The 26,142-nt window shown below is 38.0% G+C and overlaps 1 protein-coding gene across 1 annotated transcript in view; it reads right to left on the reverse strand.

Moving 5' to 3' along the window:
* The window catches only part of Lcp1 (lymphocyte cytosolic protein 1), a 53,082-nt gene that overhangs the window by 12,629 nt on the left and 14,311 nt on the right, over positions 1-26,142 (reverse strand). The window contains exons 2-13 of the mRNA XM_027928918.2: positions 19,609-19,697; positions 18,864-19,027; positions 18,558-18,687; positions 16,011-16,143; positions 13,212-13,293; positions 11,554-11,719; positions 9,772-9,914; positions 7,282-7,377; positions 5,803-5,998; positions 3,542-3,620; positions 2,242-2,356; positions 1,028-1,161 (exon numbers count right to left, since the gene is read on the reverse strand). Of these exons, the coding sequence (XP_027784719.1) occupies positions 1,028-1,161; positions 2,242-2,356; positions 3,542-3,620; positions 5,803-5,998; positions 7,282-7,377; positions 9,772-9,914; positions 11,554-11,719; positions 13,212-13,293; positions 16,011-16,143; positions 18,558-18,687; positions 18,864-19,027; positions 19,609-19,672 (1,502 nt within the window). The 5' untranslated portion in view covers positions 19,673-19,697. The remainder of the gene's footprint in view (positions 1-1,027; positions 1,162-2,241; positions 2,357-3,541; positions 3,621-5,802; positions 5,999-7,281; positions 7,378-9,771; positions 9,915-11,553; positions 11,720-13,211; positions 13,294-16,010; positions 16,144-18,557; positions 18,688-18,863; positions 19,028-19,608; positions 19,698-26,142) is intronic.

Raw genomic sequence — 26,142 nt, forward strand, 5'->3', positions numbered from 1 at the left:
AGTTCAGGGACAACTTCAAATAAGTAAATATATATGGACTTGGAGTCTCCCCAAACAAGGTTACTGAATATAAAAGACGTATTTCAACAAATGAAAGCCAAAATTTTTCAAAATTTGATGGAAAGTTTAAACCCACAGATCAAATAAACTTAACAAACCTCAAGCACAAGAAAGAATATTGTACATCATAATTAAATGGTTTAAAACTTATAATAAGGAGAAATCTTAAAAATAGCCAGAAAAGAAAAGACATACGACATACAGAGGAACAAAGATAAGAAGGACAAGAGATTTCCTTTTCGGCTGGAAATCATGGAGGCAAGAACACAGTGAAGACTATTTAAAAGTACAGAAAAGAAAAGAAAACTGTATCAACCTAGATTCTACATTCAGAGAAAAATCTTTGAAAAATAAAAATGAAGTTGAGACTTTTTCTCACATGTACAAGTTGAAAGAATTTATCATCAGCAGTCCAGTGCTATTAGAAAAGTTTCAAATAGAAGAAAATATACTAGGTGGAAATCTGGATCTACACAATGGACGAAAGAACATAAGAAATAATAAATGTGTAGGTAAATACACTAACTTCCCGCTTGTTTTTAAATCCCCTTCAGGGGTAATTGTTACTTGTGCAAACCAGTAAAAAGTAAAAGGACTGAAAAAGATATGCCTTGCTAACATCGAATCAAGAGAAATAGTAGTAGCTCTATTAATATTAGAAAAAGTAAATTTCAGAGAAAAGAATATCACTAGGCATAAAAAGTGTCACTCTATGACTCACTAAGACAAAACAATAATCTAAAATGTTTATGAACCTAATAACAGATTTTTACAGCACTGGAAACAAAAACTGATTGAACTGAAGAAAGAAAAAAAATTTCAGGAAAATAAAAAATACTTGTTTGGTTTTTATGCTTAGTTTAAAACATAGTTTAAACTGAATTAAATCACAGTCCTAAAAATTTCCTAGTAAATTTCCAGGTAAATAATCTGTTCAATAAAAAGTTACTCTCATGAGTCACATTACCTTCTCATTAGCTGCCAAACCAAGGCCAGTGTTAAAGTCCTGTTTCCTTCATTAAGATCTTGTCCACCAATGCCAACCAGAGAAAACTTAGCTTGATTCTTCCCCAGTTCCACCGCATAATTACAATTCTCAAGCTATTGAAGAGCAAGGAAGAAAATATTTAATATCATCACCTTGATTATGGTGGATAATCATAAAATAAGAAAATAAGATAAAATAAGAAAAATAAAGACACAAATGAAATAAATAAGATCAGACTCAATGATTCCTCAAGTCTCGAGTGGTTCTAAAATTCTAGGATTCTAAACAAGTTAAAGAATTTTCCATCTTTTCTTATTTAGAAACACTTCATTTCCACCAAAAATATTCACAGGATACTTTTAAGTGCAAAACTAAAATTAATTATTATGAACATTTTGTGGCCACATATATATATATATATATTTTTTTTTTTTTTCTTGGTCCCAGGGGTTGAACTCAGGGGCACTTGGCCACTGAGTCACATCCCCAGCCCTATTTTATATTTTATTTAGAGACAGGGTCTCACTGAGTTGCTTAGGGCCTCGCTTTTGCTGAGGCTGGCTTTGAACTCACAATCCTCCTGCCTCAGCCTCCTGAACTGCTGGGATTACAGGTGTGCACCACTGCACCTGGACATAATATTTTTAAAATAGGTAAATTCAGACTTGGAAAATCTGGATTCTCCATCCTGTGTTCATATAGTAGATAGACATGTAGGGCAAATATTCCTGTAGCTACCCATGGTTTATTAAGAGTCATCAAGAGGAGAAATGGTAAGACATGGTTCTGCCAACCCTGTTGTTACAAAATAACGTTCCCACTGTGTTGACAGTAGACAAACTATTTGTACTAGTCAAGCTGTCAGTACAAAGCTCCAATTTTTTAGAAAATTAGAATGAGGATCCTGCTGGGGAAGAAAACCCTGTGGCTCTGCTTGCTCTAATTATCTTAATTAGAATTTTTACATGATAATGTTTAAAGACATCCAACATAGAATTATAAATAAGTCATCAACTGAAATAATGGACTTGCTTTAATAAAACTATTCAAATTTCTGATTGCTGTGGTATAATTTAATCCCTGGATAAACATTACTTATCTAAGTTTGGCATACTGATAAAGTATTCACAAAGAGCGTATGCAGACTTATGACTTTGTCTGCCTACAGGAATATCAGAACGGTCATTGTTTACCTTCTTCATGTTGCCCCCCAGTTTGGGGTATGGTGGTTTGTTTACTCTGTTCCAGTCAACAGGGACTTTAATCTTTTCATAGAGCTGGAAGATGACCAGGGCATCTGATAAGTCACTGAATAAAACAAACACAGAAGGAGAATGCTTAGATATCCAACATTTTATTCAGGGCCTACACTGGGCCAGGTACTTCCCTATATCTTAGCTCCAGGAACATTCACAATAATCCTGTGATACCCAAAGGACTTAAAAACAGCATACTACAGGGACACAGCCACATCAATGTTTACAGCAGCACAATTCACAATAGCTAAACTGTGGAGCCAACCTAGATGCCCTTCAATAGATGAATGGATTTTTTAAATGTGGCATATATACACAATGGGATATTACTCAGCAATAAAAGAGAATAAAATCATGGAATCTGCAGGTAAATGGATAGAGTTGGAGAAGATAATGCTAAGTGAAGTTAGCCAATCCCCAAAAATACAAATGCTGAATATTTTCATTGATATAAGGAAGCTGATTCATAGTGGGATAGGGAGAAAGACCATGGGAGGAATAGATGAACTCTAGATTGGCCAGAGGGGTGGGAAGGGAAGGGAGGGGGCATGTGGTAATTAATGATGGTGGAATGTGATGATCATTATTTTCCAAAGTACATGTATGGAGACACTAATTAAAGTCCCTGTTGACTAATTGGTGGGAATATACTTTGTATACAATCAGAGATATGAAAAATTGTGCTCTATATATGTAATAAGAATTATAATGCATTCTGCTGTCATATATAAAATAAATAAATAAATAAATAAACAAACAAACAAACCGAAAATTTTAAAAAATGAAGAAAAAAGAGTAACTCCATCTTTAGAGGTGAAAAAAGTGTCACTCAGAGAAACTGAGTCCTGTCCCCAGGTGCGACCAGCTGTGCCCCTTCAGCAGACATGCACGCTGCCTCCAGGAAGATAAGCAAGGCTTAACAAACAGCACAGGAGATTCTTAACTGCAAACCTAGTCCTCATTGCTTTGCCTGATGGTGAGAAGAACAGGCTTTGGCACACAGTAAATCTGTCTTGCTGAGATATGATTCTTCTACTAAACACACCGTAAGGTTGGTGCACAGAGGTGAGTTTCTCAGCTGAACACCCAACATCTGCAGCTCATTATGGCACTCCCCACCTCCTTATCCAGGTTCATGCATTCTGTGAAAAGAATGTGCACCATAGTGGAACTGGAACCCTGTTTTCTTCACGGTCTCTACATCTCACATTAGGGATGAGTTCCCAAACATTCTTACCTGTATAAATGATTGACACGAGGGTTAACACCCAGGGAGTTCATCCAGTTTCTAAATGTCCGCTCTTCCCTGGTCTCACCTAGATTAATGAAGACTTATTATCTTTATGCCCGTCAGCCATTTTTATTATCCAAGTTTAACCAATAAAAACTGAAGGTAGAATAAAAAATAAAAAAGACCCTATTGGATTTGGATGAGCTTTCCTATTCTGTGTTAATTTCTCCCTATTTCAATTCAATAAGAATTTTCATTGCACCTATTAGTGGTGTGCAAGATTCTGTGTAGGGTAACTATTCTGAGTTGGCCCATGAAGACTTGATATTCTTGTAGGAAAAACAAGATTCTTGGCCATTAAACAGAGAGTTATAAAACTCACACAGGAGGCAGGTGTATTTGCTCTTTGGGTTGAGATGTGGCAAAAATAGTATGGGCTAAATTTAGAGGGGTGAAATTTGAGTTTTACTTTCTGGGTTAGTAAAAGGGAGTAATGAGTTAACAGCAGAGCATTTGGGGGGATGGTAAGAGGTGGAAGTAGGGATGAGTATAAATATGAACATAATGGGAGCAATAGACAAGGTCTCTGTTGAGAATGGGCATGATTTGTTGGGGGTCTGTGAAGTACCAGCACACAGAGACAAGGCTGTCTAAATGCTGGAACCAGAATTGGAGATCTCTGAATGCCAGGCAGCAGATTTGGGTTGATATATTAGACAGTGTCAGTCATTATGGGCTCTTTTTAAAATTACTATAATACATTCTCAAGCGAGGCAGAGATATAATGAAATCTGTGCTGGATTGTGCCTGGCAGCAGTGTGCAGAATTACTGAGAGGTGATATGCATTTAAATTACATATGCAGAGGGAACAGTGTTTGGCACTAGTGTGTGAGGCACATTCAAGTGTTTGATGAATGGCTAAATTGAGTGCCCTAAGTTCTATTAAAATAATTGGTGTATGAGGTAATATTTGTCCAAAAGAACAGAAAGGAAAAATAACAATCTAGAAGGTATTCCAAATGAAGAATTGTTGGTATTTGTTGACTTAATAGATTTAGGGATAAAGGAGATGAAGATATCATAGTAGAACCCAAGGTCTTCAGTTTCAGAGACTAATGAAAAACAAGTGGTATGACTAATAGAAATGGAGAATTTTTAAAGATGGGAACAGATGGGATGGGAGGTGGGGTGGAAAGGCAATGGGGGAGGGGACAGGAGAAGGGATCGTTTGTTTTGTATATGATTCATGTCAAAAGATAGTGAGGGTCCCAGATAGTGAAATCCTAGGGGCAGCTGGAAATGGATGATTGGTGGGCTTTATATATAGACTTGAGATCAACAAATATGTAGACTCCTGACCATGGGATAACAAATGGTGCAAACACAGCAGTATTAGATACGGACTCTTTCCAGCTAGGGGAGCGCACTGTGGAAAAGGATCCACCAATACTTTAAATCTGTATTGCCTTGCTTGGTGACATTCATTTAATATTAATTTTGACTTTATTTTTTGTTTCAATAATGGGGCTAGTTCATGATATAAAAAATAAGGATAAGTAAACATCTCTGGCACTTTAATATATATATATTTAGTTGTAGTTGGACATAATACCTTTATTTTATTTATTTATTTTTATGTGAGAATTGAACCCAGCGCCTTGCACGTGCTAGGCGAGTGCTCTACTGCTGAGCCACAACCCCAGCCCCATCTCTGGCACTTTTAGCTGGTAGAAGTTAACTAAAACCATGTGCTTTTTGTCCAATCTTAGGATACTAAACCTGCAAGATACAACTGTCAGGATTCTGCCCCAAACTACTGTTCTGTGCTGCTAATAATCCAAATAAAAGAAATAAAATGAAAACAGAAAGCTTATCCTGATATAAATTAAATATCATTTTTATATATTTGAGTGGTAGCTATTTCTTGTTTCTAGGAATTAACATAGTCTATTAAGAACATAAATTAGGTTTTTGGAGCTCAGGATTGATTTCATCCAATAGTTAAATGCATTGTCTTCCCTGAAACACTTAATTCTGATAATGGATGAAACCTGAATATAATGGATGTGAAATGATCGTATTTGATTATTCCTGCTTGGCTATAATTGACTTGATTAATTTATTCTATTTGATGTAATCAGATAATTGGTGTGCTGTTTGCAGGAGGGGGGGATTTTTTATCTTCTTCAGAGGTGATTCTGAGTTGCCACTGCATTAGATTTGGGAGCATTTCTCCAAATATCTTAAGCAACTGGTTTATAGTTACCTTCCAGAGCACCCCAGTCGATGTCCTGGTTCTCTGGTTTGTGCAAGGCAGGGTATCTATTAAAGAGGTTGGCTATAAAGGCCAAGTTCAACTTGGGGTTCCCTCGGACAACATCTGTGGCTGTGACAAACTGCCGGCAGCCCAGCCTTTCTGCTTGCTGCAGCATGCATTCTGCCCTCTGGATGTCATCCTTCTCCTGCAATGAAAAAGGACATCTCAAGACTGGGTCAAGACTCCCCATGCACAATGTGGATGTGTATAAGGTGAAAAAGAAATGGGAATTCCACTGAAAATCCTTAATGTGTCTCCAATAGATGCACAGCAACAATACATTATTACTTACATGTACCTGCACTCAAATCAGAAAGTCCCAAGTAAAAAGAATCTCAGAAATAGGCAATTGAGACTTCTCATCTCTATCTAGAGCCATTTCAGATGAATGGTAGGTTGCTCTGTTTTTATAGAAATTCAGTGGATTTTTGAAATCTTACTGTTTGAGTTTATCTTAATTATTTTAAGTCATCAAGCTTCCTTTTTATTATATTCTGGCATAGACTTCTTGAGTTTTTGTCTATTTATAAAGTTTATTAAATAATAATTTATATTCCTGTTTCTAATTCATAATAGATATTTACAACTGTCAATAAGAATACCTGATTTCCCACACTGAGTTGGTATACCCAAACAAAATAAATATCAGCTAATGAGAGTGAACTGTATATTATCACTGGAAAATTTAGGACATTTGTTTGGCTCTTGAAGATTGAGAACCACTAATTTCACATGCCCAAATAACTGTAGAGCATTCTCAGTTATTTGTAAGCAGTCTTAAGGCTAAAATTTTTTGAAATATGGTCTACTTCTCATAAACTCTAAGAAAGCACCAATTTTTAGAAACAGAACTTTTGAATTATTTCTTAGGTTGAGGACAATAGCCTTCTGTGAGTTTTACTTCTTATTTGCTTTTACTTTATTTCTCATTCAGGAATGAGTTGAATTTGATATTAATTCATTGGATTTAATTCCAGTGATATCAAACAAAGCCCACAAATGGACAAGGCTACTTCTCAAGATCAGTAGTATTAAAAGTGGTGGCAAAACTGAAGGACTTGCTCCTAATCATTACCCCATGGACCTAGGCATTGAAACACCACACTGCACCCCACACTGTTGTTATACTTATGTGTCAATGGAAAATAAAATAAAACTAAATGGGTGGGGGGAGCTAACATTTTAACATGCAGAACTGTGTTGGTATTTAAAGCCTGTGGGATGAAGGACATATAAAGAAGTCCAGCATTTCATTAACATTTGTTTCTTTCTTTAATGTTTTATTTGTGAATTCAGTTTTCCACAATTATTATTGAAAACTGTCGACAGTTTTTAATAGTTTAATAAGGATTTAAGCAGGACTCCAGAGAAGGGGTCATGCAGAGAGCAATGGAGTAACCAAGGTAAACACAGTGTCTGTTGTCTTACCCTTAGTCCTGACATGTCAATAACGACAGCAGGGATACCTTCTTCATCTCCTTTGGGAGCCACCTGCTCAAGCAGGTGGTAATAAGCTTTTGAATCCTGTCAAAAATTAAGAAATTACAGTATCAAAACAGCACAGCTAATTACATACTTAGCTCTACAATGATTTCCCCAAAGCAAACATTTTATTTCTTATTATACTGTCATTCAAGAATGTCACTTAATTACCAAAGCTAGAAACATTCACTAATTTGAATATTTTATTTGGTTGCATATTGCATTTGCTTTTCTTTTTAAAGGAGTATAACAATTAAAAATACAGGACATACACAAAAGGCAACCCAAAGGAGCAGATTTTTTTTGGTCATCCATAGGGGAGAAAAACAACTTATTTATGCATATTAAATTGTATACAGGAAAATATATATACCTTTATATTGCTGTAGAAGTCAGTCAGCTAAGGTTTAATTAAAAAAAAAAGTGACAGAAAAAGGAAGCAGAAGTTTAAAGCAGAGTTTAAAAATACATTTAAATGGACAATCAGCAAAAGAAAAATAAAGATTTCAAAGACAGAAGGTTGAAGCATTAACAAGAAGTCTTTTTTGTAAAAGGAGAAATATTATAATAACAAGTAAATTCAGTGTTTCTCTAGAAACTAGAAAAATGGTTAAATTTAGTTATAACAGATGGCATATAGGTAATAAATTCTCAAGTTTTCTTAGATTCTGGAATATGCTTATTGACACAGAATTCTCAGAATCACAGTCTTAAAAATACAAATTTATTCTCAGTCAATGAAAGCATACAGAATTTCAAGTAATAAAATCATTTAATAGCATCTTAATTTTTCTTAAAGACTGGAAAACCAGCTGCTAAACATTTTGAAAACTGGGTGGGTCTGGGCAGAACAGATGTATGCTCACCACGTAGACATTAGAAAAGTGAGAACGGGAAGACGGGAGCCACTGATGTCGCACCTGGGGAAACGGTTTTCATCTCCTTTCTTTCTACCTTCCCTTCCTCTTATTTTTCTCTATTTTGAAGTCAGTGAAAGTTCCATGCAGGTGGTAGGCACCCCTAAAAACTGCCTGCCAGATGTTACATCTTTTTCACTTTGCCTTTCTCACTCCCCTACTCTGTTCTTGCTAATTTTATGTAATTTAAAGACACCTCCTGAAGCTGCTGGCTCCTCAGACACACCCTGCAGCACAGGCCTCTGCTGCTCCCTGGGCACAACCCTGTAAGTGCTCAGCCTGCCAGTTCCTGTCTCAGACAGACACTTCCCAAAGTTCAAAATGGTTATTTTTCTGAAGAGCACAGCTTTTTTTTTTTGCTAGGAAATCTGGTAAATTTATGGCTGCAATGAAGCAGCCTAACTTTGCTTGAAATGTTTTGCAACCATCAAAGGGCTTCACTATTGATCACAAAGGGAGCTGAGGTCCAGCGCCTGCTAAACCCCATTTCGGTGGCTATTGCTAGAAGAATGTTGATAGTCAGTGGAAGTTATAAGGTTAGAAGAGTGAACTAGGCTTAAATCCTAAGGAATGAGGACCTTTCCACCCACAAAGCTTTGCACTAGTCCTGTGTCTGGTGGACCCTGAGTGCCAGGCACCACTGAGTTTGTGTGGTGAAGCAGCCGGAACCTGTAACTAAAGAATTATAGGCCTGGTGGACTCTTGGCAGGTCACATTACCTTTCCTTTGCTCTCTGTTTGGAGGAAACTTCTTTAATTTTTGAGAAAGTGGATACTGAAATACCTCCTTGTGTTGCGTCTCAGCATCTCACACCAGTTCTTATGGGAGTTGCTTTCTGCTCATCCTGAAATGCTCCTTAAGTGCGTCCTACCTTGGTCCCTTTGTCATCGCCGCCAACAGCTGACTGTTCTCACCTGGTCATGGAACTTCGTAAACTTGCACACCTCCCCAGCCTTTCCCCTTGAGGACTCCTTATCTCAGTTTCCTTATTTGTAAAATGAGAGAATAATAATCTTGATCTCAGGGCTAGTGGTGAGGATTAAGTGAGTCAAGGCATGCACACAGCAGTTAGACCCATGCCTGGTGTGTAGGAGACACCATGTTTGCTACTAGTAGTCGAATGAGAAGAGTCAACCTGGTGTAATGTTAAAGGGAATCCCCCTCAGGTGCTCCCGTTTATGACACCAGAGCCATTTTAGAGTCCTATGTATACTCTCTTTACCTAAAAAAGGGTCTCATCTCTTGCCTGGCACTCTCCTACCCTTGTCCCTCTACTTCCTGATACTGAAACTCCAAGCCAGACTCATCTTCCTTGCATACTATGCCAGGATTCTGGATAGATGTGAGTGTGGCCCAGAATTAGAGATGCCCTCTGAAGGACAGTGAGTGGCTCCAAAAAAGGACCAGATGAACCTTAGAGTTCTGAAGACAGGGGGCCCAGCATCTGTCTCTCCTCCACCGATGCCCAAAACTCCCTTTACTGCAGGAGTTATTGCTGCTCAGATAACACTGCCCCTACCTTGATGTCAGTGCTGAAGTTGCTGATTTTATTGCAGCCTGCATTTTCCAGGTGGTAATTAGCCCACCTCAGAAGGAGATCTTCAGGGGAGAGCTTCATCAAATCTTCCAGGCTCTCCCCTTCTCTCAAAAGAGCAATCAGGGCTGAAAAAGCACACACACACACAAATGAACAAAAATAAATACAGGGCATGTTTAAGGGGATTCATTGTAATTCTCATGGATCCCTGCTGGAAAGTCAGAGAGCTGCATTATCTTTCTGGTGCACAGGTTCTTACAGCCTCTCTCATTGAATAAATACTATTATGTCTCAAAGGAGGTGTGTGCTATTGCAGCTTACTCATTATCCCCATTTTTCATGTGGAGAAGACAAGGCACCAGAGAATCTCAATGCTACATCTGAGAACACAGGGGCAGAGTCACAAAAATAACCAAGAACATTGGCTTGGGATGCTCGGCTGCCTCTATCAGACCACATTTCACCATTTGACAACCATTTTGCTTTTAAGAGATCAATTTTGTGATAATGACAATCAATGTTCTCCTGTCTATCACCATAAGAATTTTGTATTTCAAATGCTTACCTGCATAATTACAGCAATCTGACAATGTAATCAATTCTCCTCTGTTTCCCCAGATGAATAAATCGTTTTTGCTCAATTAGGTTTAAATTTAGCTGATTTGAACTTGAAAAATCAATATTCTTTCTCATGGGTTTTAATATTTCTATCTGCTTTTTTTGTCTCTTTACATTATGTCTAATATATTGGTTTCAGGGTGATTTCTCAGGGTTCTTTATTGGTTATTTTGATTTACACAAAATGATTAAAAAATTCTTTACAACTGAAGATTAGAATTTGGGTATGGAATTCATATTGTTTGGATCTGAACCTGAAAACTTAAGTGTAATGTTGTGATTAGTATGATACCTGTCAAGGTCTATCTCTGTCTAAGCAACTGGGCTGTCACTGTTTAAATGCAGACAGGAGGGTGAGAGAATAAGATTGGCAGCTGCATATTTAGTTCAGAATTTCAAAAATCCAAGTGCAATTTTTTTCTAGTCTTTTTCTAATTTTTCTAACTCTTGTATATATTTAAGGTAAACAGCATGATGCTTTGATAAACTCATCCTGCTACACATAGTGAAGTGATTCATATAGTCAAGCAAATATCAAAACCTGTCAACATTATGAGTGTTTATTTTTCCTTTTCTTTTGGTGGTAAGAGTACCTAAAATCTACTTTTCTGGCAAATTACCAATACATGACACATATTATTAACCATAATCCTTATGTTTTACATCAGATCTCTGGATTTATTCATCCTACAAAAATGCAATTTTGTACCAATGGCCCACAACTTTCCTCTATAGTCTTGATAAGAAGCAGACCAAGTTTCTCCCAATCTGGTGCATATACTCAAGTATATGAATGTGATTTGCTTCACAAAATGTAAGTTAAAGCTTAGTAATATTTGTCATGAAGAATCTAAAGGCAAAGTGAGCTCTCAAAAAAAGCTCTTGAGGTTGAAGTTGCAGACAGTGAGACTGTGCTCTCTGCTCTAAACAAGCAATATTATTAGTCTGTGGTCTTAAAAAGCTTTTGTTCTGTCATTTAAAAAAGTCTGGGTTATTATGGATAGAATCTGTTACATTAATACCATGGACTCAATATAACTGTATAGTTTTCTAAACTTGAGAATTCCTGATCTCATCCTCTGATAGTCCCTGACATGGGCATTAATGGAACTAGGTCACCCACAGCCTTAGGAGTTTGGGTCCTACCTTCATTTCTGCTGAGTTCAATGTCAGCAAACAACCCAATCTTGATGACTTGCCACAGAAGTCCAAGGACCAGATAGGGTTTCCCCTCCTTCAGGTCCTCAGCCCCTATGTTAACCACATGGCACCCAATGGCTGAGGCAGAGTTCAGAGCCAAGTTCAAATTTTCCTAAGGGAGAAAAAAAATGCAAGTTTGGTTCTTTTGCTTTGAAGATGCTAAGTTTGACAACAAACAACAACATTTTTCTTCTAGAATGTTCACAGGCCTAGATGCATGGTCTTCACTAATTTTAACACTGAGGAAGTGCAGTGAATAATGATAAGAAGGAAAAATACAGTAATCCAGACACCGAGCTTATGCAGTGGCCTATTCTGTCAAACCAGCACCCCAAATGCAAGGCCCATGCTGGTCAGCAGGAAATTAATGAGTCTTATACTTCATCTTGCCCTGCAATGAAGCCTACACACTCAGCATCTACTGGCCAGAAACAAAAGGGCACCTTTGGGGGAAGTCCCTGTCCTGCCACTAGCTATCATTAATGAGACATTTATTGTCATAAATTACGGTCATAAAAGAGACCAACACACTAGCTTTTCGACTTGCAGACTGTGTATTACAGGAATAAATGAAAAAGACACAAATCAAATTCCAGAAAGAGATGGAAGGTTTTTTAAGAAGACAACTTACTGAGCATTCATAATAACTAGGGAAACTGAGCACACACATGCACGCGTGTGTGAATGTAGAGCATATGTGGCTATGACTAATGATGATGCAAGTAATGGAACTCACATGCATTTGGAATAGCATCAATGACATTTTCAGGCTGGAGTCTACTATCCTTGGGTCCATACCAATGTCAGAAATGTATAAAAGTTGTTTTTATGATAAATTAAAAGCACCAGGGTTCTTATCCTAGTGCTCAAATGATGAATTAAAAAAAAAGTTTCTACTTATGGCCAAGATTATGAAAACATTTAACATTAAGTGCATTTCTATGCTTAATCATGAGTCTCAATTTGGTCACCACTTCCATTTAAAAAGTACACAGGGTTTGGGTTACACCCAAATAGGAGATAATGTATCATTTATGAGTTAAGAAGTAAGAAGACATGGTTTCTAAGCAAGAGAATTGCAATAATGTTAAATGATTGGAACATAAGAGAGGACCTGCTGGTGACAGTTCCAGTTAACAAACTGAAGGAATAAAAGCAAGTTGTATTTATTATACTGGTGGCTGTGGCAGCATCACGTGAAGGTTGTTGGAAAACTTCCCATTTTTCACTCCCTCACTTCCTAGAAAGGCTTATTATCTCTTCAGTTAAATGCTATGGATTTGGCATCAACTCCAAGATAAATTACCAGGGAGAGTGTGAGTTAAAACTTTAGCCAATGTGAATTTGACTCCTAATTGGCCCAAACAAACATACAACCCCCCCCCCCCCAAGCTACTAACACTGCACCACCTTCTCTCCCACCTACTATACTGATAAAGGAAAAGACAGAGATGTATTCATCTATCTCCATTAGTTATGGCAAATCACCAGTCCAAAGCCTAGGTTTGGGGAATAGTGTTTGAGCTCCTGCAAAAACACGACTTAGTTCAATGGTGTTCTTTTTTTCCAAACCCATCCTGTACTAAGTAATGGTGGAGACATACCTGAATGGTGAAAGGGGTCAGTTTCTTTTTGTTGATTGTTCTTTCATCGATTGTGTCTGGCACTGATAGGTTGATCATTTTACTGAAAGGGAAACAATTAAATTAAAGAAAGCAGATTTCTGCATAACAAAGCCTGGTAACATTGAATTTAAATTCCAGCAGCATCATAATTGAACACAACACAATCTGTGTACTCCATATTTCGATATAAAAATCAGCTGTGCCATTTTGATAAGACTCAAACTCTCTGTGGGAAAGGCTACTGTTCCCGAAGCCATCTTATTTTAGTGAGGTGAGTTATGAGGATTCCACTTCTTATCCACATACCCCAACAGCTACAAAAATTACTCTGGCTCCCATAGCACATTAGAAAATTCCAGGTGGAAGACCAAAGCAAATACCCCATGAGTACTTCTGCTTTCTTAGCCATGAAAATTGTTCCCACTACATAAAAGACTATCAATACACTTCTGAGTTTATATAATGCCTACATTTCTATTTGAATCAGATCAATACCTTAATAATCATATGATGAATGACTCTTTCATATCCTTTTATAGTAATTATTTAATTAGTGAATTCTAAACTTCCCCCACTTAAGTAAATAATACATTGATCGATCGGACATCCAAAGCATGCAATCATTGATATTAAAAAAAACCTGATTTTATCCAAGTTAGTATACATTTAGTCTTCAATTGCCCTCCCCCCCAAAAAAAAATTCCTTTAGGTCATCTCCATCTTATTTAAAGAAAGGAAGTGAAAACAAATATCCAAAAGGAACAATACCACAGATTTTAAAAAGTGGTAAATGCAACTATGACTACTTCTTTCTTAATGAGAAATCAGCATTAACATATTTTCCTACAATTTTTTCTTTTGGCACTGGGGATTAAACCTAGGGGTGCTTAATTACTGAGCCACATCCCCAGCCCTTTTTTATAATTTATTTAGAGACAGGGTCTTGCTGTTTTGCTTAGGGCTCACTAAGTTCCTGAGGCCGTCTTTGAACTCACAATCCTCCTGCCTCAGCCTCCTGAGGTGCTGGGATTAAAGGCCTGTGCCACCACGCCCAGCTTTTCCTACAATTTTTAAGCAACTAGTGGTTTTTGTATGTGTAGCTAATTTTTAGTGATATATTTCCATAACATGGAATAATAATATATTTTATATATATACATATATATGTTGAGTGTGTGTGGGCATGCTTATGTATATGTATATTTAAATAAAAGGTTCTATGCTACAAATTAAGTGAAACATATTCCTAACTCATCATTTCAGAAATGAAAATCTAGTAGTAAACAAGTGAAGCTCTGGGAGATAGTGAAGGGGAGTGACTGACACAAACAAGATTCTCTTTCCTTTAAAAGCTTTTAGTCCAATTACAGAGACAAAATGCACGGATATGAAAAGTTGCATAATACTCTAAAAGCAGAACATTTTAATAGTTCCCAAAGTATTATAAGTAATATGTCCTCTGTTCAGTAAAGGAAGAAATCACTGGGGGATGGGATAGGCCAGAAAATGCCATGGCCTATGGATTTGCACAGGAGGAGGGACCAGGAAAGGGCGCTCTTATAAGGAAAATGGAAGGCAAAGCGTAGTTACAGGTTACAAGCTGGGTGCATGGGGTGGGGGACCCACAGGGCGTGTCTGCTGATTTCCTTAGTCATTCATGCAGTTGCCTGTGCAGCCCTCAACCTGGGCTGGGTACCCATACGCCCTGGGGGCTGGGGAGGTAAAGTAGGAGAGTGAAGGAATGCCATGGGGTGCCTTGGGTGCCAACCTAAGAAGGCAGACTTGATCCTGCAGGCTAGGATTTTAAAACTTTTTTAAAAAAATTTCACTTTTAGCAGTGGAATCCTTAAAATTTAATCTCATGATAAAATCTAATAAAATACCCAAAGCACAATTGCTTTGGGTGAAGCACAGGAGAGAGGCTCAGGGTCTTGCCCACCCATCCTTTCCATCACTCCTGAGCTCACCACATAATGAGTATCTCCAGCTACTCACTAACACTCAGTCTGCAATGACAGAGCAGCTGCTGAGAACTATAGAGTCAGTTTCAAAGACACCATCCTAGCTGGGCAAGGTGGCACATGCCTGTAATCCCAGCTGCTCGGAAGGCTGAGGCAGGAGGATCCCAAGTTGGAGGCTGTCCTCAGAAACTTAGTAAGACCCTGTCTCAAAATAAAATAAAGGGCTAGGGATGTAGCTCAGTAGTAGAGTGTTTGCCTAGCATGCACAAGACCCTGGATTCTAGTACCCCACCCTCAAATACCCATCCTGAACTGACCACCCTATTCAGAGCTCTCTTGTGGAGAGAATACATCCCCCTTTCCCAGGTGCCCTGTGTATTTGTGTATACCACTTAAAAGCCTCTTTGCTTAAGGAATACAATGTGTATTGGATTGTTTCCATTACCTTCCTGCTATTCTTAAGACTATCTGCTCTCACATTAGGCCATGCTCAGTTGAAATAAAATGGCACATATTCTAAAAATAGCCACCTTTCACCTTGCCTGTCTCTCCCCTCCCCCTGCTCTGTTTATGCTTAGCTCTATATTGTGCATCCTTCCTCTCCATCCAAGAAATAGAGGTTTTTTTTTTTTTTTTTTTTTCATTATAAATTGCTTCTGAAATCGTTTGCTCTCCTGGATCCAGTCAAATTAAAAAGTCCATAAAAGTATACCCATCACAGCTGAGCACCAAAGGAAGTGGCCCAAGATAAACACTTTTAATTGTGACATTCCAGAAAATGGGCAATTCTTTGGAAACCAAGAGGAAGTTTATTTACCAAAGGACAATGCCGTCCCCAACAGCACTAAAGAGATCATTGGTGTTTGGATTCATCGGGATGACATGGCGACAGTCGGGATCATTTTCTAGGGCTTTGTTTATCCAGTTGACAAACGCATACTTTTCTTCCTCTACAAGTAAAAGATTAAAATAACTTATTTGCAATGTGAAGATGTGATATAAATCAGATTATCCACATGGATATCAGATTCTCATGCTCAGGAGGGACATTACAAGGTTATTCAGTTCATTATCTTATTGTCTTATATTTGTTGACATTTAAAAATCTCCAGTCACTTGGAACAGAACCTGTGTTCACTCCAATTATAAAACATATAGCAAGCAGATTTAGAACAAAACAAAACATGCATATATATTTAGAAACAAATATATACATGTATTTATATATATATGTAAATGCATTAAACTAATAAAAATATTTATATAGGTATAATTTAAGTATAGATACATAGGTATAATTTAAATACAGTCTAATTCTTATAGGATAAAACTTGGGGTTCTGCTTGTAGCCCTGCTAATTTAAGTGCTGGACAATCGTGAACAGTATCTCTGAGCTTCTTTGTTTTTTAAATTTGTTCTAATTAAACATGATAGTAGAACATATTTTGATATTTTGATATATTATACATATATGGATTGTCTGGTTGTACATGATGTAGAATGTCATCATGGTAATGTAATGACTGGTCATGTAATCATATACGCACATGGGATAGTAATGTCCAATTCATTCTACTAACCTTCCTATTTCCAGTCCCCTCGTTCCTCCCTTCCCTTCATTTCCCTTTTTCTAATCCAAAGTACTTCTAATCTTCCCCAACTCCTACCCCTTATTGTGAAATTAGCATTTACATATCAGAGAAAACATTCAGCCTTTGATTTTTGGGATTGGCTCATTTAATTTAGCATGATATTCTCCAGTTCCATCCATTTACTGGCAAATGTGATAATTTCATTTTTTTTAATGGATGAGTAATATTTCATTGTGTATATGTACCACATTTTCTTTATCCATTCATCTGTTGAAGGACACTTAGGTTGGTTCCATAGTTTAGCTATTGTGAATTGAGCTCTATAAACACTAATGTGGCCACGTCACTATAGTATGCTAATTTTAAGTCCTTTGGGTATAAACCAAGGAGTGGGATAACTAGGTTAAATGGTGGATCCATTCCAAGTTTTCTCTGTGGTTGCACCAGAGTGGTTGCACCAATTTGCAGTCTTATTAGAAATGTATGAGTGTACCTTTTTCCCCATGTCCTCGCCAACATTTATTATTGCTTGTATTCTTGATAATTGCCATTCTGACTGGAGTGAGATGAAATCTAAATATAGTTTTAATTTGCATTTCTCTAATTGCTAGAGGTGTGGAACATTTTTTTCATATATTTATTGACAGATCATATTTCTTCTTTGTGAAGTGTCTTTTCTTTGTGCAATTATAGTAAACTGCTATGACATGAAATCATTTGTGATCTAATCTAATCTTTCCTTCCTATCAGCAAAGCTGCTATGAGTTGATCTTAGAAGTTTTAGTAAAACCTCAAGTTATGCCTTATACTATGAACTTCCCAAATCGTGTGTCATTAAAAGCAAGTGTCTCCATGTATTATAACTCATTGTTTCATTATAAGGATAGTTCCTTAAATTAGTGAATTTTTCTTCTTCCTCTTTACTTTTTACATGTCAAAAGTGAATCTTTTAGTGTAATTGTACTTTTTGGAATATAATGAAGAATTTTAATGGAGAATGACTTTGAAAACATTCACAATAAATTATTTTTGCACCTGCAAAAAAAAAAAAAAAAAAAGCAAGTGTCTCTTGGAATCACAAATGTTTGGGGAACACTGCCCCGTGAATCCCGGTCTTGCAGATTCATAATGCCCATCTGACAATAGCAAAGGCTCTGAAAAATTCTTGTACTTAAAAATAAAAGGTGAAACAACTCTGTCTTAGCAACCATGGGCAATATTTAACCACAAATGTATTGTTAAGACCAATTGATGTTCTAAAGAGCTCTGTTTGGGAAATATTGGATATCTCTACCTTTTTTTTTTTGCTATTAGAAATTTCCATTAAAGCTGCTGGATGGCAGCTTTCAGAACAAATAAACAACTTTCTTTCAAATCAATGAAAACATAAAGTTTTGACCACTCAACTGGCCTTAAGAATGATCATTATGTTCAAGACAAAAGCTCAAGTAGCTAATTTTGTCTGTAAGGTTTACAAAGGAATTCTGGTAACCTATAAAGCATTTTTTAAATGTTGAAGAGATCACTTAGTATTGGACGTTTCCTGGAGCCATGACTGCTCCTGTACCTGGCCCACTTACACCCAGGAAAACAGGTGGTAGACCATAAAGTCATGTTTGCATTCACCCCTTAGGTTTGAAAATCAAGTTTAGAATCTATAACCCCAGAAGTGCTGGACTTTTTCCACACATTTCCTTCTCCCTCAATCTTCAGCTCTTGCATCATCCCAACACCCTCCCCATCTAAGGTCCCCACCCATTAGCACAGCCTACCTGAGTAGGAATGTTGGGTGCCAACACTAGACTGCTCTGAGGTACCACCAATGGCACAAATCCCTTCCTTCTTATTGATTGCTTTTCTAAAGGTCTTGGCAACATCCGTGCTTTTTAGGCCATGGAAAACCTGCAAAAGTATAATGTATCTTTAGAAACCCAAGCAGTGGTGAAGAAAATCACAAAGGAAAGAACACATCATGATGAAGCAAAGAGGGTAGGAATGTCTTTCTGGATTTTTTGTTTTAAACTGAATTAAAGTTCCAAGTTCCAAATGTATCTCCTTGTGTTCTACATCATACTCACCTTGATAAATTCATCAAAGCTGATCTTCCCATCTTTGTCCAGATCGCCAGTAGCCATCAGGTTTTCTGCAATTTCTCTTACTCTGTACCCAGGCAGAGGCAAGCAGGCAGCCTTAAACAAGTCATTCAACTCATTGCAGCTGATGTACCCATTGCCATCAGTGTCTGTAATGCAAACAGCACAGTTAAGTTTCAGGGACATTCAAGCACAGTCTTTAGAGGTAGAGAAGAATAAGGGAAGTGAGGGAATTGGGGGGGGGCATTCAAGGTTGAGTCCTGACCCTCAAGAGTCACAGTGTCACAAGAGGCATGTTGCTGCTATATATGGGCTTTGGCATCACTTTCAACATTCACAGTTAAAAGAGTCAGAATTTCAAAACAGAGGCTCTGGCAACAGAATCTGAAGGAACTCTCTGGAAACTCTTAAGTAAACCATAGGTTTAGTGATAAAAAGTAAGAGAAAATGTGTCACAGGAAACCAATGAAAACAGACGAGACAGAAAGGACGACCCATAGGGACTAACTCCAGACAAAAGCTATGGGTCAAAAAGTCACTCTTCCATGTTTTGATACAGAAAGAAGTGATTTCCTTGAAGCAGATCTTTTAAAATTAAGTTTCCTTTAACCAACCCCACTGGTCCCCTGTCACTGATGCTGTTTGGCCCATGTCACCATTTCATCGAATCTGTTCCAACGCTACTCAATAGAGAAAAGAACTGTGCAACTAAGGTACCAGGTCTACTCACCAACTTTGGCAAAAGCCTCTCTGAGCTCCATCATTTCCTCATCGGATACCGATCCTCTGGCCATTTTTTCACTTCTTTATGTAACAGCTCTGGGGAGGAGAAGAACACAGGAATGACTTTTGTGTACCCTCAGTTTTGTACCATGTTCAGAAGCAAATCCCATTTATTAGATAAAGAAGTGCTCTTCTGCATTGCCTATGATTTCCCTCTGACTTTCCAAAATGTAAGTCAAAAACAGGCTTCCTCTCAACCCTCCCTGTGGTGGTGTCCAAGGACAGCCCCCAACAATTTCTCCCTTCCCTGTGGAAATAGTCTCCTCACATCCAGAGATAGAGTTTATTTCCCTTCACTTGAATCTGGGCTGATCTTGTGATTGTTTTGACTGTTGGAAGATGGTAGAAGCAATGTCTATGCCAGGAAGCCTAGCTTCCTTCCTTTTGGAATGCTCAATCCTGGGACACTCCCCCTTGATGCTGTGAGATGTTCAAGGCACACAAAGGAGCCAGCAGAAAAGAACCAGGTGTTCTGCTTGCTGAGCTCCCTGATGTGACCTCCTTGGACCTCTGGCCCATTTGAGCTCTCAGATGATCACGGTCCCAGCCAGCATCACAAAAAACAGAACTGCCCAGCTCTGCTCAGTTAACCAGTAGAATAGAGAGAGATGACAAATCACAACATTTTGGAGTAGTTTGTTACACAGAAATATATAACTAAAATGTGTAACTTTTATGTAAATGTCTTTTTTAAAAAAAATTATTTTTAGTTGTAGTTGGACACAATACCCTCTATTTATTTTTATGTAGTGCTGAGGATTGAACCCAGAACCTAGCACATGCTAGGCAAGCACTCTACTGCTGAGCCACATGTAAATATGTCTTTTTAGAGTTATCGTTGCAATCATATTTAAAATGAATATGTTTGGCAAAGATGAAAATTACATTTTATAAATTTGAAAGGGGTCAATCAAAGTTCTCTACATCTTTGGAGATTGAAAAAAGGAGGCTGACCCTCTAATAATTCATATAAGGGAATCGGAGGCACTTTCTCAGAAAAGCTGGTCTTGCTGAAAAACATGCTGGTTGGTGTTTGAGCAATTTCCCATTCGCTGTGCATCATTGCTGCCCTCTAGGGGCTGGAGAGAGAACGAAACAAAAGATGGATTATGTTCTTCAAACTCCTGGTAATCCACACATACACCAGTATGTTTCAATAGGAGTTCTACTGAAGCTTACAGGATTTCCTGGTGGGGAGGATACAGTATTTCTAAATATAATTATATTTTGAACATTTTAGTAAATATATCAATTTTGGGGGTAGGGTGTGGTACCAGGGGTTAAACCCAGGGGTGCTCTACCACTGAGCTACATCCTCAGCCCTTTTTAATTTTTAATTTGAGACATTGTCTCACTAAGTTGCCCAGGCTGACCTCAAACTTGCCATCCTGCCTCAGCCTCCCAAGTTGCTGGGATAACAGGCATGTAACACTGAGCATGGATATATATATATCATTTTTTTTCCACCAAAATATTTTAGATTGATGATAGTATTTTTCCAATTAATTTCCCTTTTTATATTTTCATATCATTCTACAACCTTGTACTTGTTCTCAAGGACAATCAACAGCCACACAGAAAAGGGAAACTGTCTTAACACTGAAATCTATAGGTCAAATTGAAATATACACAGTTTTGCAGATCCACATCCATTGTCCACCAATTGCCAGGCGAAAATGTCAGTGCTTTCAAACTTTTGTTTCCCCAAGTAACCCTTTGTTAACATAAACCTTACATGTGAACACCTGCACCACCACCAACAACAAAAAAAAAAAAAGAAGAAGAAGAAGAATCTTTGGTTGAAAAACTCCCCTGCATGGCATCTCTTCTCTCCTTGTCACCTTATTCATCTGTGGGAACTCCAGGGCGCAGGATTTGGAAAGTCAAAGAATTATGTTGCTATATTTCAATTTATTTTAGAATCCAGTTTTGTTTTTAATAAAAATTTTTATTGTTTTATTTGTCTTATACATCTAAGAAGGTATTGGTCCATTGGGTTTGCTGAAGGAAGACAGAAACTATTGAGGGCTTAACTATACAAACAAATCCATCTCATCCTCACATCACAGTAACTCCCAAGAGACACAAACTGACTGACTTTTCTTCTTCCCTCCCTCTCTTCCTCCCTACTTTCTCTTTTCTCCTTCTCCTTTTTCTTTTTCTGACTCCTTCCTCCTCTCCCTTTCTCTTTCTTTCTTTTCTTCTCTCTACATCTTTCTCCAAAAAAAAAATAATAATTTGAACCAATTTACAAAACATATCCAAATCCAATTATATGAAACCAATTATGTGCTGTAACTGGTGAGTGGGAAAGTAAGCCTAGGTGAAATATGAGGGCCGGAGGAAGTATAATACTGAAAATGCAGGCCCAAGACCTCCCTCAACTTGCTGGAAGTTGTGCTGAAAATCGAGCCTGGGTTCTCTGGAAGTGGATGCAGTTATTACCAGTTATACAGCTCACCCCATCTATAGAAGACAAACCAATTGATTTTCTTAGGATAGCAGAACCCACGTCTGATAGCAAAATCTTTACTCAGGCATTAACAAAATGGCTCTGTGGGATTCAGCAAACACAGTTTTACGTTTCTTGTAATGTCCCTCTATGTAGGCTAATGGCTTGGATTTGTATATTTCATTTTATTGAGCAGGAAATAGAAGCTCAGAAAAAAAGTTAAGATGCATATCTCAGATCATACAGGTAGGAGGGGAGCAGTCCAGACTCTAGTTCTGAAATCTCCTCTCTCCCCCCGAAGGCTGCCTACTCAACTCCACACCTTCAGATTCTGGTTAGACTCTTGACCACTCATTCATTCATTCAGCAACTATTCAATAAGCATCTAGAATTCGCATAGGCCCATGGGAGACTGAAAACCTTCCACACAATCTAGCCAACGAAACTCATGCTTACATGTGTTAGAAAGTTCAAGGGTTCTGTTTTTAGAAATTAATATATAAGCTGGGCACAGTGGCAGATCAGGAGGATCGTGAGTTCAAGGTCAGCCTCAGCAACTTAGTGAGGCCCTAAGCAACTCAGCAAGACTCTTTTTCTAAGCAAAATATTAAAAAGGGCTGGAGATGTGGCTCAATGGTTAAGTGCCCCTGGGTTCAATCACAGGTATCAAATTAAAAAAATAAAAAGAAATTAATATGTAACTTTGTATCCTGTACTAATGGTCCTATCCGACTTGGTTTGGTTCTCCTTACATGTGCATGAAGAACAGGATCTCCCTCCCCTTACTGTAGCAAGGCCTGGTGCTAAAATCTGGTCTATAGCCCTACAGCTGGCTGGCCCTTCTTATTTTTAAACATCTTAATTCCTCTCAATTCATGAGTGTTTATGGGATTATGAGACAAATTCATGCAGTTAGCACACAATTTATGAATGCTTACTATAAGCCAAGCCCTGTTCTTTGTTTCAAGTGGGGTGTGTCTATGCTGACTCAGTAAGCTGCCCTAAAAGCAAGAAACAATGCTAAAAGTAAGGCGGATAAACAGGATCTCCGAATCCAAACCTGGTCCTATTCTTTGACTTAAGAGAGTTAGATTTTAGAGCAGTGAAAGAGATCAGTGAGAAATATAAGGATAGGCAGGGAACAAGGCTGCTTGTTTTAGTGTTAAAACAGGGCCAGGGAAGAAATAAAAGAATTACAGTGTTGAATAAAATAAAAGAAATCTTAAAAAAATATATATGGAAAGATCATGGTATGCAGGGTGTGATGGCACACACCTATAATTCCTGCAGCTTGGGAGGCTGAGGTAGGAGGATCACAGGTTCTAAGCCAGCTTCAGCAATTTAGTGAGGTTGTAAGCAACTTACTGAGACACAGTCTCAAAATGAAAAATAAAAAGGGCTGGGTGTGGCTCAGTGGTTAAGCGCCTCTGTGTTCAATCCTGGTACAAAAAAAGACCATGGTATACTGAGAAATTAGAGAAAATATTTCACTGTAAAAATCACATGGCCATTCAAATAACAGACTTCAGAAGGAAAAAAAGAAAGGTTATTTTAAAACCAGTGACTTTTAAAAACACAGCCCATAGATCAAGAATAAAAACCTTAGCATCTGCGACAACATTTTCCTAAGAGATTTAACTTGGGGAAGCCAAATAATGAGAATGTTTTCATATTTTAAAAAACCCAAAGTTTTCAGCAATTTAATAGCTAAAGCAAGAGGAAAGAGGGTTGAGCTGTGCATGAACTACAGAAGGAATGGTCAACAGTGGAAGTGGTGGAGACAGTGTTTGCTTCTGCTGGACCCAAATAGACATGTGGACAGTCTCTTTCATCCTCACAATGAGCAGGAGGTTCTGGAAACACAACCTAATTTGTAGAGACAGAAAGAACCTCAGAAATAATTTATTACAGCCCTCTAATTTTATAGCTAAGAAAACTGAAGGTGCACTGAGTTGAAAAGCCTTAACCTCATACATGGTTATAAGCCCCCAGACAATGTGTATAATTTGATCCGGGTTTATAAATGCAGTTACTGATGAATGGAGTAGGAAGAAGATGGCGCTACCAGTGAGAGGGCCATTGAAGTCCAGAACTAAGGACAGGACCCTTTAAATAACTGAATGAGTGTACAAAATGACAGCATTTTCCCAAAACAAAGGTTAAGGAAGAGGACATAATTAGCATAAAAACATGCAGATCAGGGCATTTCTTTTTGGGGGGTGTGGGGGGGCAAGTACCAGCAATTGAACTCAGGAGCACTCAACCACTGAGCCACATCCCAGCCCAATTTTGTATTTTATTTAGAGACAGGGTCTTACTGAGTTGCTTAGAGCCTTGCTTTTGCTGAGGCTGTGTTTGCACTCTCAATCCTCCTGCCTCAGACTCCCAAGATGCTGGGATTACAGGCAGGCACCACTGCCAGCTAGATCAGAGCATTTCTAAAAGGATGTTGCTGAGCTTAGAATAATATACATGGTCTCTGTGTTTGCCTGGCAAAAACACACCCATTTGAACTCATGCGTGTTTGAGGGTATGGGTTATGATTATGTTGATAAGGTTCATAAGGATATCTGGTGAGGTTTTCAGTTTTGCAAATACTGGCAGCAGTATTGGGGCATGAGGAGGGATTTGGAAACTAAAAAAAGGAGCTGAAGAAGACATGCGTCTCTCAGAGGATGAATGAATGCTTTCATTAGTTCTGCTTTACTGCCCCTGCATTGACCATGGCCTTATTTTATTTTATTTTTGTTGCTGGGGATTGAGCCTAGGACCTCACATATGCTAAGCACGTGCTCTATCACTGAACTATACCCCAGATCCCAGCCCTTTTTAATGACAGCATCATCTAAGTATGCCCTGCCAGGAACCATTTGAAGGTCTTTGTAAATCAGGAGTAAGTTTTGGAACTTTGTTTCTGAATCACTGCCCAAGTCATAAATCTAAGAAGACAAATCATTCATCTAGGTCACGTCTAGCTGCTAGTTTTTCTGTTCGTTCTTAAATTTATTAAATCAATAGTCGCAGAATCCCAAGACATTTGGGCAAAGAAACTACTGGCTGTTCATTTATTTAAATTTATAGGATTATTTTAAAAATCTTAAGACAATCAAATAACTCTCCCAAGACACAAAAGCCACAAATTCTCTTCATTCTTTTAAGTCAGTGAGATTTGAATCTCTGTTTAAAGATAGCCAGTATTTCCCAGAGCAGTAATAAAAGGGAATTTCTGAGAATACTATCATGAAAGTACTTGACTCAGTTCCCTGAAGTCTCCATTCAGAAACCATTTGTAGGAGTTTACTACTGACCACAGTGCTGAAGAATCTGCAAAAGGAAATACATCTTCTAAAGTAAATGCACAAATGTGAATGGAATGTTTTGAGTTCTGGAACTGATCATAAAAGAAGCAGAAACAGCGGGAAGGTGGCCTGGCCACAGTGAAATGATCATGGGCCACAATCGTTTCTGAAAGGTGGTAGCAACTGTGCTAGTTGGTGTTGTGACTCGGAATCATGATACCCAATTATGTAACCCGCTGGAATCAGAGGGCATCTGTAACCTGGCATCACATCACCAAGGGACTCTTTTGAATGTGCCCCACTTTTCTTGCAACTGAACTCAGCAATTAAAGTAAAACTGGATACTCAGGACTCAAATTCCTAGCCTACCTCAGTAATTTCAGTGCACATACAACGGGGAGGTTATACAATTTCCAGACACCTCAAGGAAACTAAGAGTTATCCAAAACATGTCATCTAGAACAATATAGAGTATTGTGGTAGCGTATGGAGACTAAGCAAATGGAAAATAAAGATGTAAGATTCTAAAAGAAAATAAAATACTCATTTTTAAAAAAAAAGCGGTTATGATGAAACTATATAAGGAAAAAACTTTGCTTTTAATCAATCCTGTACCCCACCACCTGGCATTTTACAAAATAGACCACCTTAATGGGTCTAACTTTGAGAATGTAGTAATTTGCAATATGTATTTGGGATACCATTTCTCTGTGGAACAGGTATGATTAAC

This window comes from Marmota flaviventris, chromosome 4 (assembly GCF_047511675.1).
Source record: "Marmota flaviventris isolate mMarFla1 chromosome 4, mMarFla1.hap1, whole genome shotgun sequence".
Classification (NCBI taxonomy): Eukaryota; Metazoa; Chordata; class Mammalia; order Rodentia; family Sciuridae; genus Marmota; species Marmota flaviventris.